The sequence below is a fragment of the Gymnoscopelus braueri genome (assembly GCF_963280865.1).
Source record: "Gymnoscopelus braueri genome assembly, chromosome: 2".
In the NCBI taxonomy this organism is placed as follows: domain Eukaryota; kingdom Metazoa; phylum Chordata; class Actinopteri; order Myctophiformes; family Myctophidae; genus Gymnoscopelus; species Gymnoscopelus braueri.
Genome location: NC_137604.1, coordinates 38,953,970 through 38,975,084, shown reverse-complemented (window position 1 = coordinate 38,975,084; position 21,115 = coordinate 38,953,970). Strand labels below are relative to the sequence as shown.

Here is a 21,115-nt window from a genome sequence, read left to right as displayed (position 1 = left end):
CCTAAGCAATTTGATCTTTGTTCTTGGACTGCTAATCTGTCTTTGAAGCATTTTACAAAGAAGCCTACACCAAGGCTCAATCTATACCCAGAGATTTACTAAAATGTTTGTCTGTGTTATATGGTAGAGGCCCACTTCTTAAATGTATTCAACAACTATTACATGTCTTCATACTGCAGATATTCCTTGCTACATCTGACAACTGAAAAGAGAGACAAACCTTTACAAACAATATACCTTGGAGGTGCAGCAAAAGAGAACTTCAGCAAACATGCAGCAGAAAGCAGATCTTCTACAATGGCTTGGCAATATGAGCAGAGATTTTAGTTGTTTAAGATATTGGGCTAGGCAGTTCATTCCAGCTGTTATTTAGTCTTAACTGAGAAAGACAGTTTAGAGAGCTGACAGGGACACATTGAACATGATGCACAGGCAGTGTTACAGCCACTTTGGAATATGTAACTATTACACTAGTGGAATAAAGGTTTGAATCAAAGTTAAGTTGAGCATCACAGGGGTGTTTTGCTGGGCAAAATATGACAAGATGTTAAACTCTTTTAACATCGCTCCCTTGTACAGTCAGCCATCAGCCAGCTGAAAAGCGTGGGTTGTGACAGTCGCGGTCTGGCTAAACTCTCTGTGTTGGCGCTCACCAACAACACGGAGGATGTTTTTGCTGAGTAGAGGGGGTGTTATGTCTCAGCTTAGCCAGCAAACATGGCTACACAAAACATGTGCTAATGGTGTCTCACATTTGTTAGGCTTGAGCCTGCAAAAAATATAGGGGCAGATGTGGATAGTATACTGTATTGTGTTGTTGAATTTGTATGTATTACTGGAGTTTTTAGTTATATGGCCTATAACTCTTGAACTGTAGGTCGTACAATCAAAATCTTTTCCCTGTGGATTCCTTGGATCATTCCCAACTCCCCAAATAAGCCACAGCCATTTCCACCGGACAGACAAGTTTTCCACCATGTTGCGTTTTCTTAGCAAAACAGTTTTTGCTACTACTCCTACCGATTGTATCCAAACCTCACCCAAATCTATCTCTGTAGTCATGTGATCCAATTGACTACGATTGGCTTTCAAAGTTTGCTGGAGGGGCCCGTTTTGCACAACATGCTACAAGCACTGCTGGACCGATCGGTGAGAAACTTTGCACACACGCTCCCAGTAGGCCAAGGAAAGATTTATTTTCAAATCAGCCAGTTATAGCACCACCATGTCACAGATTTTTGCCTAACACATTTCTTGTTACTACTCCTACAGATTTTTTCCAAACCTCACGCAAATTGGTATGCATTATCTCTCTAGTCATATTCCATCCCATTTTTTTCAAATCTCCTCATGTCATGGTGGCGCTACAACAACCCACTTCATGTTTTGGCCTATAACTTTTGAACCGTAGGTCGTACAATCAGCATCTTTTTGTGCCAGATTACATTTTCTGCCATAGTGTGTTTTCTTCAAAACACACTTTTTGCTACTACTCCCAACAGATTTAGTCCAAAACTCACACAAATCGGTACACATTATCTCTGGGGTCATGTGATCAAGATGTGCAAGTCCAATTTTTCAGATACCATTTCAAGTGGCTATGACCAAAGTTTGTGGGCCCTGGGTAGACAACCCGGCCTGGCGGAGACCTGTGCTCCGAGGAGCACACTTTTCTAATACACATGGACTTGGTATTCCACGTTAGTACAGTGTATGTACTGTACAGTACACTCTACAATAGTACAGTGTATGTACTGTACATAAGGAAAATCCAACTGATATGCACTTACATGGATGTAACATCACAACATGAACAAAGTGTAGCGCCTGTCCACTGACATTGTTTATATTTCATTTTATATTTTTCATCAACTAACATTTAAATTGTAGTTTTAGATGGTAGTCCTAATTGCTAAAGTTTTTGCCAGCAATTAGAGTGAAATGTTTTTGTAACAGTAACAGCCCATTTTCATGCAGATTGCACAGATAACAGAAATATGGGTATTTGATCATGAATGATTAACACGAGGACATTTTGTGTTCATTTATTTTCCTCGGTTGTATTATCTTACATACTGCATGGCTTGCAAGTTACTTGCAAAAATGAAGTTCTGATCTTGGAAGGAAGGAAGACCAGTACAGTAGCTCACAAAGAAATATTTTCCCACCATTCTAAATCAAATTATTTCACGCCAGCCAAGTTGGAAATGTGAGTGTGAAATCTCAATCTCGTCTGTACAATAGCCAAAGATGTAACGAGACAGAGACAGACAAGCAGAGACAAATGGGGCCTGTGTTTTCACGCTGGTGTTTCAGCCTCTGTCATCCTCTGGTAACCTTAGACAAAGACAGGGAAACTCATCTCATCCCCTTGTACCAAAACAAGGCCTGGAGCACCTAATGGCAACATGATTCAAGTATGACAACTATGTGGTTCCCTCCACACCCCGCCCCCCCCCCCACACACAGTCACACATACACACACTTAACCTCCTTTCTCGTGTCTCCCAGAAGCTCCATGTCTCTTTTCCCATCCTTTATGTTTTCCCAATTGTCTCTCGTCTTTTCTCGTTCTGTCTCCTCCGCCTGCCTCAAGTCTCTCCCCCATTGTCACATGCACCCATCCATGGCATGTACCCTCCACCCCCCTATTATATCATATTAAGCTAGACAGACATGCAGTGAGCGTGTTCTCTATACAATAGATCCAGTCTTCACCTGGCTGCTTACCTGGCTGCAGACAGTCCCTGCTCCAATTAGTGCAAGCAACCCTTTCTACAGGTTGAGTAAAAACAGACAGCATGAACAGGAGACTCTTTGTTCCTATGTGTTGAGCACAGACCCCTTGTTTGCCCTTGAGTGTGTAGGGAGCTTGTTAACACCGTATGCTAATGAAATCAGAGGGCAGTTGGGGGTAAAACCATATATCAATTGAAATATACAGCTTTTATAGGGAGAATTGTGCGCTTGCCTGCATGTATGTGTACAGTATCTGGTTTAGACTAAATGTAAGTACGTACAGGTAAAGTATGTGAGTGGTTTGTGATGCTACTTTCTGTGTACGGGTTTATATGCGTTTGCCAGTGCGGAGGCATAAAGGTAAGTCAGCAAAGTATAATGTAATTATCTTGAAAACACAAAAGATCGTATACAAGAGAACAGAGAATACTGCAATTTTTCATCAGTGTGTGTATGTGTGTGTGCGTGCACACGCGTGTGTGCGTACTAGTGTGCGTGTATGTGTGTGTATAATGTGCATGCTTGAGTGCATGCTTGTGTTTGTGGGTGTGCAAAATTTAAGTACGTACAGCTACAGTATGCGAGTGGTTTGTGCTGCTACTTTCTGTGTACGTGCTTATATGTGTTTGTCACTCGTGTGTTTTGCCAGTGCGGAGGCATAAAGGTAAGTCAGCAAAGTAATGTAATTATTGTGAAAACACAAAAGTCTAATACAGGAGAAGTGTGTGTGAGTGTGTGTGTGTGTGTGTGTGTGTGTGTGTGTGTGTGTGTGTGTGTGTGTGTGTGTGTGTGTGTGTGTGTGTGTGTGTGTGTGTGTGTGTGTATCTGTGTGTGTGTGTGTGTGTGTGTGTGTGTGTGTGCGAGCGAGCGCGCATGCGTGCGTGCTTGTGTGAGTACAGTACACAGACAGATGGCACAGCCCACGCTCTCGGGTTCAGGACAAATTGGCTCCCTCTTGTCTCCTCTCCTCCTTAATTACTGTAGCACTGAAACACAGCAGCTATCTACCTACCGACCCAACACTGCATGTGGAGATATCAACTGCACTGTTTATCATGGAGAGTGCCAGCTAAAGTGAAATGACTAAAGTTTGGTTCCTCTCCACAGTTCATACGCTAGGAACATCCCTGCCTACACTATATTATTTCATTAATATTAAGTTGTTCAGGAGATGGTTTTGGAAGAATACCAAACACACATTAACACACATACAGTATATGGAAATAACAGATGTAATAGTTTATAGATTGCTTTAAAACGTGTACTGACTGACTAATCAGCCTGATCTCCAGAGAATACCGTAACATTGCACGGAACGAGTGCACTTCATTCCGTGGATAGTCGCCTCGGAACTCCCAAATTGCGTGCATATGTACGGCGAGTCCCACGGTGGGCGTAACCAGTCCCAACACGGAAAAACCCGGAAGCAGAGCAGTCCGCACAATAAAATTTACGATTCTGTGCCTATCGGTACATAACTCAAACGGCGCTGAGTAGGCACAGGCGAATGTCCTGTTGGGTGACAATTCGCCTGTGACTGCGCGCCTCCGAAATGGTTTTGTCACAAAGGCAGCGCCGTACCATATGCACGCAATTCGGGAGTTCCGAGGCGGCTATCCACGGAATGAAGTGCACTCGTTCCGTGCAATGTTACGGTAATCTCTGGAGATCGGGTTGGACTAATATAGGTTCAAATGTACACAAAAATGTTACGCATTTACACACCCCCTCCAACTACATGGACCGGCAAAGGCAAATTTGGCTCTTTCTAACATTACCTCTCAACAAATGTCAGAGGCTAGATGAAAGGGAACGAGAAAAGTGCGCTCCTCTGAGCACAGGTCTCTGCCAGGCCGGGTTGGCGACCCAGGCCTACCTTGTGTCAGTTGTCGGATGCAGCCGTCAGGACACAAGGAAGCTACAAGGGAAATAAAGCTGTGGACATTTTGTGGCACTCCCTATGGGCAGAAGTGAAAGCCGTTTTGGAGTTGCACTCTATAAAAGGCCCTGCAACATGCAAGCCCTATTTGGTTATGATCGCATGTTGCGTTCATGATATATGGTATTGCAAGGAATTGCAAATCCTGTTTGATGGTCATTGTCACATAACTGTTACTTTTGGACAAAATCTGTAGGAGTAGTGGCAAAAAGTGTGTTTTGAAGAAAACGCAATATGGTGGAAAATCTAGTCAGGAACGAATGGGCAGAGCCTACTGTAGATGGGGAGTTGCATCATGATTCAAGGAAACATTTTTGACAGCTTGTTGATCTGCTATTTTTTATCATTTGATTAATTGAAACATTTATCGATAGAATAATCGCTAGTTGCAGCCCTACAGGAAACACTAATGAGTAATGACATCTATAAGTTGGACACCACCACAATGGTCAGGTCTTTAACACCAGAGGCACCCGTTTCATCATGTCACTCTGCCACCGTCATCGGGGACAAATATGTTTGTATTTGGGGGCCATGGGGACAAGTACGAGGACCACTGCAAACACATCTTTCTGCGCAGCTTCTTCCAGAAAGCAGCTACAGTCATTCAGTTTTTTGCCTACAATGGACATCTGTACATATTTGGAGGCCACAACTCTAAACTGATCTTTAATGATCTGTGAAATTCAATTCATAGACCTCGTGGAAGAAGGTTGAGCCCAAGGGGAAAGGCCTGTGTCCAGAGGTTCGCAGGATACAAAAGCTTTCTCACCTAATGATAACCGGTACATCTGAGACTTAAGTCTAAGATGCATAACTTACATTATGCAAGCTAGAGGTTATTCAATACGGTCTGGAGCAGTCAGGACTCCCACACAACATCAGGTGGGAACTGGCAGCCTTGACTACCAACAGCAACAGACGACAACGGCAGACAACACGTTCCAGGCAATGGAACAGAGACGAAAGAGAGGAAAATAACTGCAAAAGTGGAGACTTTGTACTGTATGCGTTCCTCTTTTTATTTTTCCAGTGGTTTATGGGGCAGACAGAGGCATTTTTAATTTACTGCCACTGTGCCTTCTCTCTCTCTCTCTGACACAAACACACACATACGGACACGCACGCACACACACACACACACACACACACACACACACACACACACACACACACACACACACACACACACACACACACACACACACACACACACACACACACACACACACACACACACACACACACACACACACACACACACACACACACACACACACACACACACACACACACACACCTCGGACAGTGGACTGGCCATCTCCTGATTGCCGTTTATTGTGATGTACATTGTGGCTCAGAGGAGGCGAGTCATCTGGAAGAGGTTCTGTGTGCGTCTGTTTAAGAACTTTTCATACTGGAAGACAATTAAGGACAGACTGGGCTGAGACTTTGCCCAAATGTTTTGTTTTTGAGGATTGAACATTTTCACACACAGATATAGGTAGACCAGACCTATTCCATTCCTTGGATCCTACTATAAATTGAGGAAACCTCTGTCAGTCAAATCCTAATTTTTGGGTTGAGCAATTGATCTGAAGTTGCACACGGCCATTTCCCATTACCACATAAAGACAGTGAGGAAGCCCATTTTTCACTTTCCCAAAATGTAAGCTGTTTATTAGCGTTTTGTGTAAACACCGGAGATTCGGTGTTTGAGCTATGGGATCTGTTGTCACGGATACGGTCGGCTCATGGGCACTGTTGTCATGGTTACGGTCTCCGCAGCCTATTGGATCTCTAGCCACTTAGCTTACACACACACACACACACACACACACACACCGACCACACAGAAAGCGGCAGAACAGACCCACGCTATAAACTTAGAAAGGACTTTCATTTAGGGCCTGTGTTTTGCCAATTGCCAAAAAAGGCAATATGACTTCAAATCAATATCACAATTATTTATTTTGCTTCATTACGATTAATGAAATTAATCTTGATTAATTAATCAATTTTTGTACGCCACCTTTTTACAACGAAGTATAATAAGGGGTTAAGTGGTTAATCAGACTAATTCGTTGACATAAAAGAAAAAAATAGATATACCGTATTTTTCAAACTTCTTCTCTATTAATTGATTAACCTACTTGCGCAAGATTACGTTGGTTATAGCTTCTAAATGTTTCCATACATTTTTGGTTAATTGAGCTACCCTAATTTAAGGCGTCTGCCTCTTCAGAGACAGCATAGTGGGCAGAGAGAGGGCATGACATCACACATCATAGAGTAGGTCACATGCCACGCCCGAACCCCCACAGCATCAAGCGCAGATCTGTGCCTGCCTATGTGAATTATATACAACACACACACACACAACCAGCAGTGCACCCATTAGACGGATTCTAAATGACACCTCTCAGCTTGCTGGTGAGAGGATGCAGCATGGGAGCTCATTTTTGCCTGTCACAATATTCCACATTAGGAAGAATTAACGAAAGCAGGAAGCATTACTGTTTTCTTTCAAACACTGACAGACTGTGATGAGGGGCAGATGGTTGCAGAATCACACAGATTTGTGTGTGTGTGTGTGTGTGTGTGTGTGTGTGTGTGTGTGTGTGTGTGTGTGTGTGTGTGTGTGTGTGTGTGTGTGTGTGTGTGTGCAGGTATGTGTACTGTAGGTGTGTGTTTCTATTCAGCTACCTCCACAGCCATACCTCTGTTATAATAATAACAACAGTGTTTACCAGAAGCTTCCACATGAAAGAGAAAAACCGAGAGAAAGAAAGACAGAGATAAAATGAGCAGGGCTGCAAGAAAGCAAAGAGACTGTAAGAGAGACAAAGTAAGACAGAAAGATAATGAGAGGATGAGGGAGAGAGAGAGAGAGAGAGAGAGAGAGAGAGAGAGAGAGAGAGAGAGAGAGAGAGAGAGAGAGAGAGAGAGAGAGAGAGAGAGAGAGAGAGAGAGAGAGAGAGAGAGAGAGAGAGAGAGAGAGAGAGAGAGAGAGAGAGAGAGAGAGAGAGAGAGAGAGAGAGAGAGAGAGAGAGAGAGAGAGAGAGAGAGAGAGAGAGAGAGAGAGAGAGAGAGAGAGAGAGAGAGAGAGAGAGAGTGTGTGTGTGTGTGTGTGTGTGTGTGTGTGTGTGTGTGTGTGTGTGTGTGTGTGTGTGTGTGTGTGTGTGTGTGTGTGTGTGTGTGTGTGTGTGTGTGTGTGTGTGTGTGTGTGTGTGTGTGTGTGTGTGTGTGTGGGTGTGTGGGGGTGTGTGTGTGGTAGGCACTCTGCTTCAGGCGTATGTGTGTGTGTGTGGTAGGCACTCTGCTTCAGGCGTATGTTGCCACAACATACAGAGGGTGTGTGCCTCTGTGTGTGGCGTTTGTGTGTGTGGTTGCCGAGATTTCCTCTAATATGCACTTGACCACAGCACACTGTCAAGGCAGGTGTGCGTGTGCGTGCGTGTGTGCGTGTGTGTGTGTTTACATGTCCAACACATGTGCGTGTGTGTCTGATTAGGGTGTTTGTTTTGTGTGCGTTTGTGTGTGTGTCAAGCATTTTAAAATTCCTTCGAGGCAGTCACAGGAAAAATGCATGGCTTAAGGGATGGGTGGGATCATCTATCTGTCAGTGGGCTGACATCTATCTCGGGGGCACAACTTGTCAATGAAAATCACCAAGTTATAGTGGCCTGGCGGGCGAATGTTTTATGCAAATATTTATGCACATGCCATGATCCTCCCCCATGGTATATCACCGAGATTCACTATGACTTTGGACCAGCGATGGAGAGATAGATGGAGGGGAAGAAGGAGGGCAAAATGTGTGTACAAATGGTGAGATGGGGTAAAGAGAGTGAGAGTGAGATAAACAGAAAGAGAGAGAGAAATAGAGAAAGAGAGCTTTTTTATTTTTTACCATAAACCAATCCTTTGTTTACTATTCATCTATTCATGAAAACACAGAGCACACCAGGGTATTACAAGAAATAAAACTAAAGACAACAGCAAACACATCTAAACCATCAGTTTTGAAAAGGACAAAAACAATAACTCTTGATCAATTCTATATAAAATATCTCCCTGCCCTCAAATATAAGCAAATTAATCTTGATATCAGATAATTCTATAATAAGCAAAGCTCTGTTCTAGCTGAGCTAACAGCACTGTATATGAGTTGAGCTTCAATCAGTTGACCCTGCTCTCTGGATTATGTTCATTGTTGAAGACCACATTCTGTACTCATTTTAATTTAACCTGACAAGAAATTAAGTAGGCTAACACATCTCTATTGTGATGCTTTATACTTTAGGCCATACATGGGCAACTGGCGGCCCGGGGGCCACATGCGGCCCCCACCTGCACTTATATATCGGATATATTCAGCTGTTACAATAGCAAACATGACCCGCTTTAATTACTTCAGTCTATATTAGTAGCTTAATGACTAGAATAAAAATTCTATTGTCTTTTTTATGTCCAACGTATTTGTATTTAAGCTCATAAAGTTAACTTAAGTATAACTAAATGCATTTGAAATTAAATTAAAATGCAACTTTTCAGGATTACAAAATAGCAAAAAAAACAGATCTACAAGCTCGTAGATCGGCTATTTTTGCTACTTTTGTGTGACATAGAATGGCGAAGTACGGCATTCATTTACCAAAAAATACAGAGATAAGAGGTGTCTGCCCAACAGTATATGCAATGTGGCCCTCTGGAGTGAGTGTGGAAATACAGTGGCCCTCTCCGTCATCAAAGTTGCCCACCACTGCTTTAGGCCAATTATTGAAATTGCTTTGTTTAGCAACAGTGCAAACAGATTACAATTGTAAGTCTTGGGCACTTAACCACATATTCTAACATCTGCTATGATGAACTCTAGTGTCACATGTCTGTTCATTGTCATGAACAAAAGAATGAAAGAAAGAAAGAACGAAAGAAAGAACAAGCGAGAAAACAAACGAAAGTACGAACTAAAGAAAGAACAAAGTTTAAGCAGAGGCACGTGTCCTTACCTTCAGTGGGGTTGACAGCTGCAGGCAGGTCATTCCATGCAAGGGTCCAGTCAGGGTTGGGGTGAGGGGAGAACATTGCCTCTATGCCATGATCCTGATGGATGAACACACACAAATACACCTATTAATACCTGCACAAAAGAGCACAGAGATACACAGTGTGCGCCAACACGCACGCGCGCACACACACACACACACATGCATATCCACATACGCATGTAACCCCCACACACACGCACACAGACACATGCAGGTTACCATAGAAACTCCTCCGCGGTGCTCTTAGATGCTGGGGGGACTCCAGAGAGTGCTAATGAAGCGATTTAGAGGAAAAAAACCAATGGGGCCTGTTCTTACTTCACTCCACCATGATCTGAAACTACACCCGAGGACAAACCACTTCTACTGCATTCCTTATTACTCTAACTCTCTAGAGAGCAAATGTTTCCTCTCCATGTCCTGCATCACCGGAGGAGAGGTGAAAATTAAGTAGAGAGAGTAATGCCCGTAATTTCATGCAGGGCTGTGCCAGACGACTGTGGCTAACGTGAGACTGCGGATGTAAATTAGCATCATCGCTAAATCCGGTGTATTTACATTACATTGATATATATTGTTCATTAATATGCAGTGTCCAGTCTAAATAAACAAAATAAATTAAAGTAAAGTGATAATAATTATTGTTGTTGCAATCCAGATTATTAATCACAATATATTATGCCTGATGGTGATATGGGGAACAAAACTTTGCAGTCCAGAAAGTCATCCAAATTAAATACAGTATTTCTATATTGAAGAGTTGTGCAAAGATTGTGCGATATGGCCATCGTCTTTTTCTCATTCTCAGAGGATGATGAAATGGGCTACTGAGCACACCACTGCCCGTGTGAAAGGCTCAAAGTGCAATCATCATTGCGTTATTGATTGATAACATAAATAATGCTACCATGGCATTAACACATCATTTTTGATGTATGGCCTCACAAAATCAACTTGCAGACTGGTTCTATAGTAATTATGAATAAAGAATAGTCACTAATCCCTCTTGCCTGAACTTGTGCTTACAACAGTGTAAGTACTTAAGAGAAAATAAACGCTTGTCTATTTGACTTGGCATAGTGCAAACAGCAATGTATTTTGGGCAGAGTGTTTTACTTTCATGCATCGTTGAGAAAGTAAATGAGTGAGAAAAAGAGAGACAAAGAGAAACAGAGGAAGAAAGACAGAGAAAAACAGACAGAGATGTGTGGTGGATTGGCTCATCGTCATACTGTTACACCAGGACAGACCCAGCAGCAACAACTGTCGGTCAAGCATTTTGACTGGCAGGCTTCAGTGTGTGTGTGTGTGTGTGTGTGTGTGTGTGTGTGTGTGTGTGTGTGTGTGTGTGTGTGTGTGTGTGTGTGTGTGTGTGTGTGTGTGTGTGTGTGTGTGTGTGTGTGTGTGTGTGTGTGTGTGTGTGTGTGTGTGTGTGTGTGTGTGTCATGAAGCAAGGAGGGGAAGGAGAGAGAGAGTGAGAGAGACACAGACAGACAGACTGACAAAAATAAGGGGAAAGTGAGTGAGAAGAATAAAAGCATATTTATACTTTGTTGTACAGTCATATGGTATGACAAAATATAAATTATTAGCGCTTGACGGGGCATCAGAACAGGAGAGCGGGACTGCGAGTGAGAGGTGAGACTGGGACTTCCAGTTAGCACTAGTGAATGATGGCATGTCACTACTGCTGGAGTCCAGCCTTCTGTCTGTCTATTAGTCCTGGCGTTGTCCTCACATACTCAGACAGACACACATGTAGGCCGACAGACTGAGTGGCGCACATGGGACACGCATGTGCATGTGTGGAGAATCCAGAGATATGCGTAAGCTGCACGACATGCATATGTGAAGATGTGCGTGTGCGATTGCACTCGCTCACACACACACACACACACACCCACCCACACACACACACACACACAGACAGACAGACAGGAACATGACATTTGAGAATGCATGACAGACAGGCACACAGAAACATGCTAGTAGAGGGACAGAGATATGCACATTATGCATAAATAAATTCTTGCTTGCACACACACACACAGTCTCACAGATAGGACACAGATACATGCAGAGAAGCAGACAACACTCGTGCACAATTGCACATGTGATGGCACCATTATTCACATGGACACACTTCAAACACAAATACACGGCCGGGAAACCGCACATACGTAGACACACCAATGCGTGTGCAAACGGAAATATGCATGTCCGCACGCACGCACACACGCACGCACGCACAGCAACAGCTGCACTGCAGACATGATGGTGGCGACAAACAGCCAGCCCTATAATCCCTCTGGCTAGTAAGAACGGCAGCCTTTGTGTGTGTGCCTGAGCTACATTTGTATATGGAACACGTATCGATTAGTGTTCATGTCTGAAAGCGCCTGGCACGCAAACTTTCATTTGTGCGTGCCTCTCTGCCCCGACCACATTTCACCCTGTGAACGTGCCACACTTACGATCGCCCTTGTCCTGCTCTAGCCACCCCCCCCCACCCCCCTTTCTTTCCTGACATTAGATATGAGATCAGGATGGACGGCTGGCCAAAAGGAAATCTCACATTTATCTTCGCTGAGCGTTGTTGAGAACTGAGAGCGCCAGCTGACAGGACACTCTGTGAACAGCTGGGCCTGTTTATCGCCTATTGGAGGACCAAGTCCCTAAACAGTTCCAGGGGACAACATTTGGTGTCCAACACTCTCTGTGTTTATGACTGTGTGTGAGTATTATGTGTTGGTGTGTGCCACACTGTGCTCGTGTGTATAGGACTTGCACCGTATACTGTAGGTATAGTACAATTGGCTCAGTAGGTGTTCATATGTTCAGTGAGTCTGTATGTGGCGTGTGTGTGTGTGTGTGTGTGTGTGTGTGTGTGTGTGTGTGTGTGTGTGTGTGTGTGTGTGTGTGTGTGTGTGTGTGTGTGTGTGTGTGTGTGTGTGTGTGTGTGTGTCTGCTTGGCCAGCCAATGCCTCCTACAGGAGCTGTATAGTGTTGCGCATGAGGAGTTATGCTAGCACTGGGCCCTGTCTCCACTCTTCACTAGGGTTTTCAGCAATTACTATGAGCTGCTTAGGCTGACTATAAAATGTTATTATGTTTAGCACTGGGTTACTGCACCTGAGGTGAGCTGAATACTGCACCGTCTGCACTAATGTGTTAAGTGATAATAAGAGAGACTGAATGGATAAAAGAAAAATGGTGCAATTTTGTAATGAACAGGAGGGGGAGTGGAACAGCAATGCATAATAGAGCAGAGGGAAGGGAACAAAGGCACTGTGGTATATCCATCTTCTCTGGGGAAGAACTAGAAGAGCAAAATATAGAGGCTTGGGTGTTCAAAATCTTGTTCAAAGCTGTCCAAATCCTAGCAAAACAAGAAAAAATAACTACTGTATAATGTATGTCATTACACACCCTTATCATGGCATACGCATTTTAAAATATACTGTAGGACAATTTTGCTTCGATAGTACACAGTAGTAAGAGAATGTGAGTGCAAGACATAGAGCCACATCCCTGTTCTTAAACCTTTCTCCCCTGTGCTCCTGATTAGTAATTTCTCACATTAATCTCCTGATTTAAAGCACAACAATGCATGAGCAAACAACCATGCCTGACGTGCGTTGCTAGTCACTGTACTCGCTCAAATTCACTATGTTAACGCATACACACTCCCCCACAATGTAGGCACTTTATATTTTTTGTGATGTAAATTTAGATGTTGACCTATTTTATTGTGATCTATATATTTAAGAGTAAATAAAAGTGATTTTAATTTAACATCCTCCTGTAGTGTAGGGTTAAATGGCAGGTATGGTCACATGTAGGTCTGTGTCTAGCACTACACACTGACTGACTGAGTCACCTTGCTGCAAGCACTAGAAAGACAGAAAGACACCATTCTACAATGTAATGAGTATGTTGGAGGCCGAAACAATAACGTGTGTCAAAGTAAGTAAGTACGTTAAAATAACAAACAGCAGACACTGATGGCTCTAAATTAAAGGAAGCCTAGCCAACAAACAACCATCTGGGAATCCCTTGACTCTCTTTCATTATTGCAAAGGGACATGAGGAGGGAGCTCATAAAATGACAATGTGTGCATGTGTACTGTACTGTATATATTTACTGTGTGTGTGTGTGTGTGTGTGTGTGTGTGTGTGTGTGTCTATATACTGTATATGCAAGAGACTAACTTAAAAAATATAGAATAAAAGAGGGAAACTATTCCCTTACTTTAAGCTTCGTCATGGTGGGCCTGGGGCCTCCGATAAAATGCGCCTGTGGGACTGCAGTGGTGGTGAAACCCCCCTCCATGCCGTCTTGCTCCACCAAATCTGTCAGCATGACCCCTGTCACGGCTTCGGGAGCCGGCGGGCTGGAAGGGCTCGGGGGCCCGGGGGTCTGAGGAGCATGGGGGTCCATGGGCAGAAGCATCCCACAGGCTGCGGCTGCTGTCAGAACCCCAGGGACCTCCTGGACACGGCTGTACCAGCGCAGCAGGAGGGGCAGCCCGGACAGAGTGCCAGGGGAGAGCATCTGAAGGGAGCACTGTGTGGAGGAGAGAGGAGAGGAGTTATGCGTTAAGTGACTCATAAGATGTGTCAGTGTGTTCAGTGAACCAGAATCAACGGGCCATCCAACCTTCATTCTGCCTGGACAAACACACAGGGTGTGTGTGTGTGTGTGTGACTGTGTGTGTGTTGTGTATGCATATGTGGGGGTCTTTGGGTCGTGAAAAGCAAAGGCATAGCTCTGTGTGTGTGTTGCTAATGGGATTCGTGCAAACAGAGACAGGGAAAGAATTAGTCTGTGAGGGATATTTTGTGTGTGTGTGAGATATACACACACACACACACACACACACACACACACACACACACACACACACACACACACACACACACACACACACACACACACAACACACACACACACACACACACACACACACACACACACACGACGAAGCTCGCGGCAAAACGTGTTGGGTTAATAAATCACTTTATGCAGTAGCACGTTGTCCATCTCTAATTGTCCAGAAGGACAATCGTAGTCTAACCATCCACAGCCGCTGACTGAGAGAGTGGGCAGTGGGAAGGCTCTCCTCCGGCTCTTCTCACCATGGACAGTAATGGCCGCTGAGAGGAGACACGCTAGGCTGAGTGTGAAACTGGAAACCACTGGAGCACAGCTGAGCACTAAAAGCCTCATTGTGAAAAATTTACAATTTACTTCATTCCCACAGTCAAGGGAACAGTTTGGCGAGGAGCTGAAATGAGGAGAGGTATGGTTGTCTGCCCCCCTCCCCCCATCACCAATCAATAACGCCATGTGTTGACCCAAACCATGACTAAAACTACAAAATGCCAGAAGCCTAACTGAACATCTGCCCTGTGCACTCATCTCTGCACTCATTACCGTGCGGTAAAAGGTTACCAGTTTTCCCCCGGTTGTGCACTGGCACCTACATTTTATGTTGTCCACAAAGTCAGGAGCCAATAAATTAAGGAAACCCAATGTTGCAATATTAAAGTATTTTGCCCACAACAAACACTCTTAGAACACTTACTTTAGGCTACAACTATTTATAAAAGTAGTGTATGTGGGCTTTTGGAAACCAATATCAACATAATAGTTGAGAGTTTACAGATCTACATGACAGCAGGTCATTGCATGATTAATTGTGCATAAATGTATTTTTTGTCAGATTTTTTGACATTTTTGTCAGATATTTGGCTAGATTGGAAACAATCCAGGAATACTTTTCCAAAGTTGATTCACTGAAATGAAACGATCAATAGCATGGCTCATCAGCAACACAAACATTATATTTACTTTAATTTATCTTGTAAATCAGGAGAGGAGATAGCAACCCAATCTTACTTTTCTCCACAAACCAAGAATTACATCTGTGTGAACTGTGAAGTGGATTGATTTCAACCTCAGTGCAGTTGAACACACCCAGCCCTTCCCTTCTATTTGAAGTGTTATCACCTTATGCCAGGTGACTCCAGACCACCTAGGAAACAGCAGGAGAGTCTGTGCCAAGTCTGAGGTAGTCAGACACTCCTCTCCAACTTTCTGCCTGGCTGGATATGAATGCGTTGGCTCTTCCTTCCTGCTCAACCTGAGCAAAATGTCAATATCATACGTCATGCGTAATTTGACAAGTCATCATAATGCGGACCAGTCTCCATGGGAGACGAGAGTAAATATGGTAAATGACCGTGTCTCTGAGGCATGAGGAAGCTTGCGTCTCTAAATGAGACACAAATGAGACGAGGCAATATTGGGGGTGCAGGCATTATGTGTGCTGCTGTTTACTTTGTGAAACGATGCGTCTAATGGCCATCCCTAATTGCTGACAGTCAGAAAAAGTAATTTCCATAATAAAATTCAAAAGGCTTAGAGAGAGTATGTGTTTATACTTAAGATATTATGCCTATATGCGAATTTAGAACTTTATGTATATAATGTATATTTTGTGTACATTATAAAGTAATGCATAATATATTTGACTTGTGTTTGGTGACTTTAACATGAGACATGCTGCATTGACTCTTCTGACCCAAACTAATTAGGCCAAAAGCCAATGCACATTATTCTCCTTGAGGCAGGGAGTGTTAGTTCCTGGGAGAGGTCCTCAGATTTAGTGTTAACCCATTCAATCCGGGAACACATCTGTCTCATTTTAGATTCTAGCTATAACCATTATTTTATACTTTGGCTATTCAAAAATAGCAGCTATACGCTCATAGTGCTATGAGCTTGCAGATCTGCAAGTTTTTGAAGAAACTTGAAAATGTGGGCAAATCTTTGAGTATATATAATTTTAAAGCGAACATTGGTAACTCAAATCTTTGCTTCTGGGGGTCCCTGGAGTTAAATATTTAGATATGGGGGCCGTGGCCGAATACATATCATTTTGAGGGTCCTTTACATGAAATCGTTTGAGAACCACTGATATTACAGCAACAACTACGGTTTTCAGAAAACTGTTAGGATTTAGAAGACATTTGAGGATGCATTCTCGGATTGAACAGGTTAAACAGAATGTCCCCAGGCACTCACCAGGTACTGATAGATGCAGGGCAGCAGGACCACATCGGTTAGAGTGAAATACAGCCCCTCTGCAAACACATGCTCTAGAGGGGGCAGCTCTGTCGTCCTCACTCTCCTGATCTCTGAGCTCTCCCTGGTGGCCGGAGGGGGAACTGCATCCACAGATAACTTGGCCAGGGCTGTCCTGAGCTCCAGCCCTCCTTCTGAACGCTGTGCCGACTGGGAGTCAGAGTCTGGGTTCTCCTGGGCTTCTGAAGACTGGCTCGCTTTCTTCTTCTGTTGTTGTTGTTTCTGTTGCTGAAGTTTCTGCCTGCGTATTTTGTCATCATTGTGGACCTTAACGGGCTCTCCTAGTCTCTTCTCCAGGTCAAGGATGGAGGAGGGGAGGTGCAGGGATGGATCAGCGGGGTTCTGGAGGTGTTCCTCAACAGCAGAAGGAATCCCCAGCTCACACAGTCTGGTCCAGTGGCTCACCTGAATGTGAATGAATGAAAACATAAAAGTTTTACATTTTAGAAGGCTAGCCTCTAACTCTGAATAAATAACTAATTGAGTGTGTAACGGTGAAAGTTGTTTGAATCGTGCCTAAATCACATTGATTATAAGAAATAGAGTAGGAAACGCATAGATCAGACCTACCCTGGGAGGGTCAAAGAAAGAAGGACAAGTATGTGTCAAATATACTGTAGCGACACTTTTATTGTTTGTCTGTTTAAATTGCTAATGTGGAGACTGAAACCTTGTCAGTAGACACTTTATCAGAGTACCACTCAAACCACTAAGGATTTGACAGTCCATCAACCAGGGAATTAGCCCAAAACAGGAGATAATAGAACATAATCACGAATCAAGGACTGAAACAAATATCAAGAAACACTATTCTACAGAGTAAGCAATTAGTTTACTGACTGGTCAACAGACACTGCACACTAGTTTATGGCAATAATTACAAAGTTGTCATTGATTTTTTTGTTTTACATCTGAGAAACGCTGTTATAGTGGGTGTGTTATCAGATAAATCCTTGACCAGTTGGGTGGGGAAAGTGTACATGACACCAACTGCTATGTAATTGTTTAAACACTGTCCATTTAATTGTCTCAATATGTTGATTTAACATGTCTTACATGTTGTCTGTATATTTAGCATCTTTTACTATGTTTTATGCATTGCTGCAAACTAAATTTAGCATTTGAACTCACCTAACCCCTGCTCATTATGCTAGGGTGGGATGGCTCAGGGTACAGGACAATAACTTGCAATGGGCCTGGTTTTCAAGATACTCAAGGAACCGGTACCCATGTGTACCTGCCAAACTACTTCAAAAGAGTGAGATCAATCAAAACCAAAAAGTATTGAACTTTATATGCATTAAGGTAACTTCACAGCCGTGCACACAGCTAACCTCGGCGCAGGCCTTTAGACAGGTCTTCTTGAACCCCAGCAATGCCAACACATCCTTCCTGCTAGGGTCGATCTCTATGGTCCTGTTGATGATGTGACGCAGCACCACAGCCAGTCCGGCCCTGCAGTACATCCCGGTCTCATCTAAAACAGCAGGGAGATGGCAGCCCCTCACCAACGCTGGTACGTTGCCTGGCTGAATGTCACATATGTCGAGGGACGATGGTATACGTCCTATCAGTGACAGAGAGCTGGCAGCAGGCTTGGCACTGACCAGATGCACTTTGAAACACTTGCATTCACAGTAGGACAGGAGGAAGAGGGAAATGGAAGTGTGCAGCGGAAGTTCTGGATAAGCTGTATCTTCATCTGAGGAATTAACTTCTAGATATAAAGATTGGTGTTGTTGTTGCTCCCTTGTGTTTGTGTGCGCCATTGTATTATGCTGAGAAGAGAAGAGAAGAGAAGAGAACTCGTTATTGAAAACGTCATGTAATTTGATTTGCCTTGGGCTTCACTCAGTGGTGCAAAGTAATTAAGTATATTTACTCAAGTACTGTACCTTACTGTACCAATTTTGAGGTATTTTTACTTTACTGGAGTATTGTATTTCCAATTTTCAGTACTTTTACTTCTACTCCACTCTCAAAGAAAAATATTTTACTTATAATCCACTACAAGCTCCCAACGCGTTGCGTTGGGAGCTTGTAGATCTGCTATTTTCAAACATTTTACAAACATTAACAGTACTTTAAGTATCTTTTGATGCCAATACTTTTGTACTTTTTCTCAAGTAACATTTTGAACACAGGGGTTTTACTAGTTGTAACAGAGTATTTTTATATTGTGGTATTCGGTATTCCTACTTTTACTTAAGTAAATATCTTCTTCTTCCACCACTGGCTTCACTGTGGCAAATAATAAATATACAGATATCTTAACAACACACACAAAACAGCACAACAGTACATTAAACGGAATAAATGTTGACATGACATGTGCCACTAACAAATGACACTGAAAATGTGTAGCTGTAGCATGCAGCATGCAGATACGCCATTTCTTATGAAGCAGGACATACAATGGCATTTAAAGTTACTTACAGCAATTTCAGTCAATGGCTGACACCCACGTTGTTAAGGTAAACACTTCCTCGTTCCATTTCTTCGTTACCATTGGTAAGAATCAAGCCCCCAGAACCGCGGAGAATGAAGCCTCAGAAGCCTGGCGGCTAAATCTAATATTGCAGGACTTCTGCATGTAGGACGCTACTGCGCATGCTTCTATCATCTGAAACGCTAGTGCGCCTGCTCTATTAGCTCCAAAATTGGAGCCAATCCAGTAAGCAGAGGTACTGCTGGGTGCTTCATGCGCTTGTGAGAAACCTTCATTGAAATGAATAGGTGGGGGCGGGGCAGTCCTCCCTCTAGATATATTATACTCTATGGTAAGAATATGATGAGTTCGACAGACAGCGCCGCCTACTGTCAAAATGTCAATTGTGAAACAACAATACATTGCCGTAGAAAAAACATGAACACATTTAGAATTAAAATATATTCATGAATAATGTGCATAATACGTAAAATATGAAGTACGTGCATCTGTTATACATGATGCATTCATAACCGAGAACAATTTCCATCCAGTGCGGGACGTGTTTCGGTTTCCGCGGCAGTGTTGCCATGTCTGCTTATTATAAGCGACTTTGGGCTTGTTTTTCTGTAAAGTTTCTTGTAAATATTGGTAGTTGCAGGTTGCGTTTTTTTGGACTTGTTCCTAATGTGTAGTTGCTTATTTGGGCTTATTCCAAATTGGAACAATTAGGAATTGGAATTTCCAATTCATATTTAAACCAGTGGTTCTCAAATATGTTCATGTCATGATGGACCCCCAAATGTAATATGTATTTGTCCCCTAACCCCCCATCTGAAATGTTTTGTGCCAGATTTGTGTTGTTATTCCACATTTCCAAGATTTTTGAAAATAGCAGATCTACAAGCTCACAACACGTTGCATCGTGACGCGTTGTGAGCTTGTAGATCGGCTATTTTCAAATAGCTGATGTACAGGGCTAAAGTGTTCATGCTTTGGGCTTGTTTTTATAGACCTGGTTGCTTGTTTATCTCACAGAATCTGGCAACACTGTTTCGCGGACGTATTTGATGGTTGCACACAGAGGACATAAGGAGGAGCTGGGCGGTTGAGGGACGAGAGTCGGTTGGTTTGTTTCCGGGGAGGTAGCTGTTGCTGGACGGACAGGAGCCAGATGTGGAGGAAGTGACGTCGGACGCCGGTTTGACAGGACTGTCAGAGAGCGAACGCTAAGTCGGAAACTTTCATGGACTGTGGCTTGGCCGTGTATTGAAAACAGACTATTATATTCTAATTTGGTAGACAGGACTTGTACTATAGAGGAGGAGGGCAGTGTGAAAGCTGTTTATGGCTACGGCCAGGGGGGGATTGGAGGGGGGGGCAAAAGCTGGAAGTAAACGAGCTGCTCCAGAAGAAGGAGAGTTAAGTGGAGGGAAAATGAGGAAAACTGAGAGCGCCGAGTTTAAAGTTATGTACAAACTGAAGGAGCAACAAGGAAAGGGGGGGTTCAGAGCAGTCAATCCGCTAAAAATTGCGGAATCACTAAAAGGAGTTGGTGAAGTGGAGGCAAAAATCCTAGCTAATGGAATGCTTATGGTGATATGTAAGACTGCAGAAACAAAAAAGAAAGCCGATGCGGTTAAAAAGATAGCTGGGCAAAGCGTGGAAGTGTATATCTCAAACAGAGTGGAGGGAGCTAAAGGAGTTATTTATGGTGTTTGTGCTGACATAACTGAGGAAGAAATGAAGGAGCAAATAAGGGGAGGAGAAGTGAAAGAAGTGAAGAGATTCAAAGCACGGAATGGTGG

General features: G+C 43.3%; 1 protein-coding gene across 1 annotated transcript in view; it reads right to left on the bottom strand.

The window, feature by feature from the left end:
* Positions 1 to 19,375, bottom strand: part of gstcd (glutathione S-transferase, C-terminal domain containing) — a 99,704-nt gene extending 80,329 nt beyond the window's left edge. Inside the window, exons 1-5 of the mRNA XM_080414454.1 lie at positions 19,316 to 19,375; positions 18,214 to 18,657; positions 16,820 to 17,284; positions 13,982 to 14,296; positions 9,691 to 9,784 (exon numbers count right to left, since the gene is read on the bottom strand). Coding sequence (XP_080270580.1) covers positions 9,691 to 9,784; positions 13,982 to 14,296; positions 16,820 to 17,284; positions 18,214 to 18,648 — 1,309 coding nt within the window. The 5' untranslated portion in view covers positions 18,649 to 18,657; positions 19,316 to 19,375. The remainder of the gene's footprint in view (positions 1 to 9,690; positions 9,785 to 13,981; positions 14,297 to 16,819; positions 17,285 to 18,213; positions 18,658 to 19,315) is intronic.
* Positions 19,376 to 21,115: the final 1,740 nt, after the last annotated feature.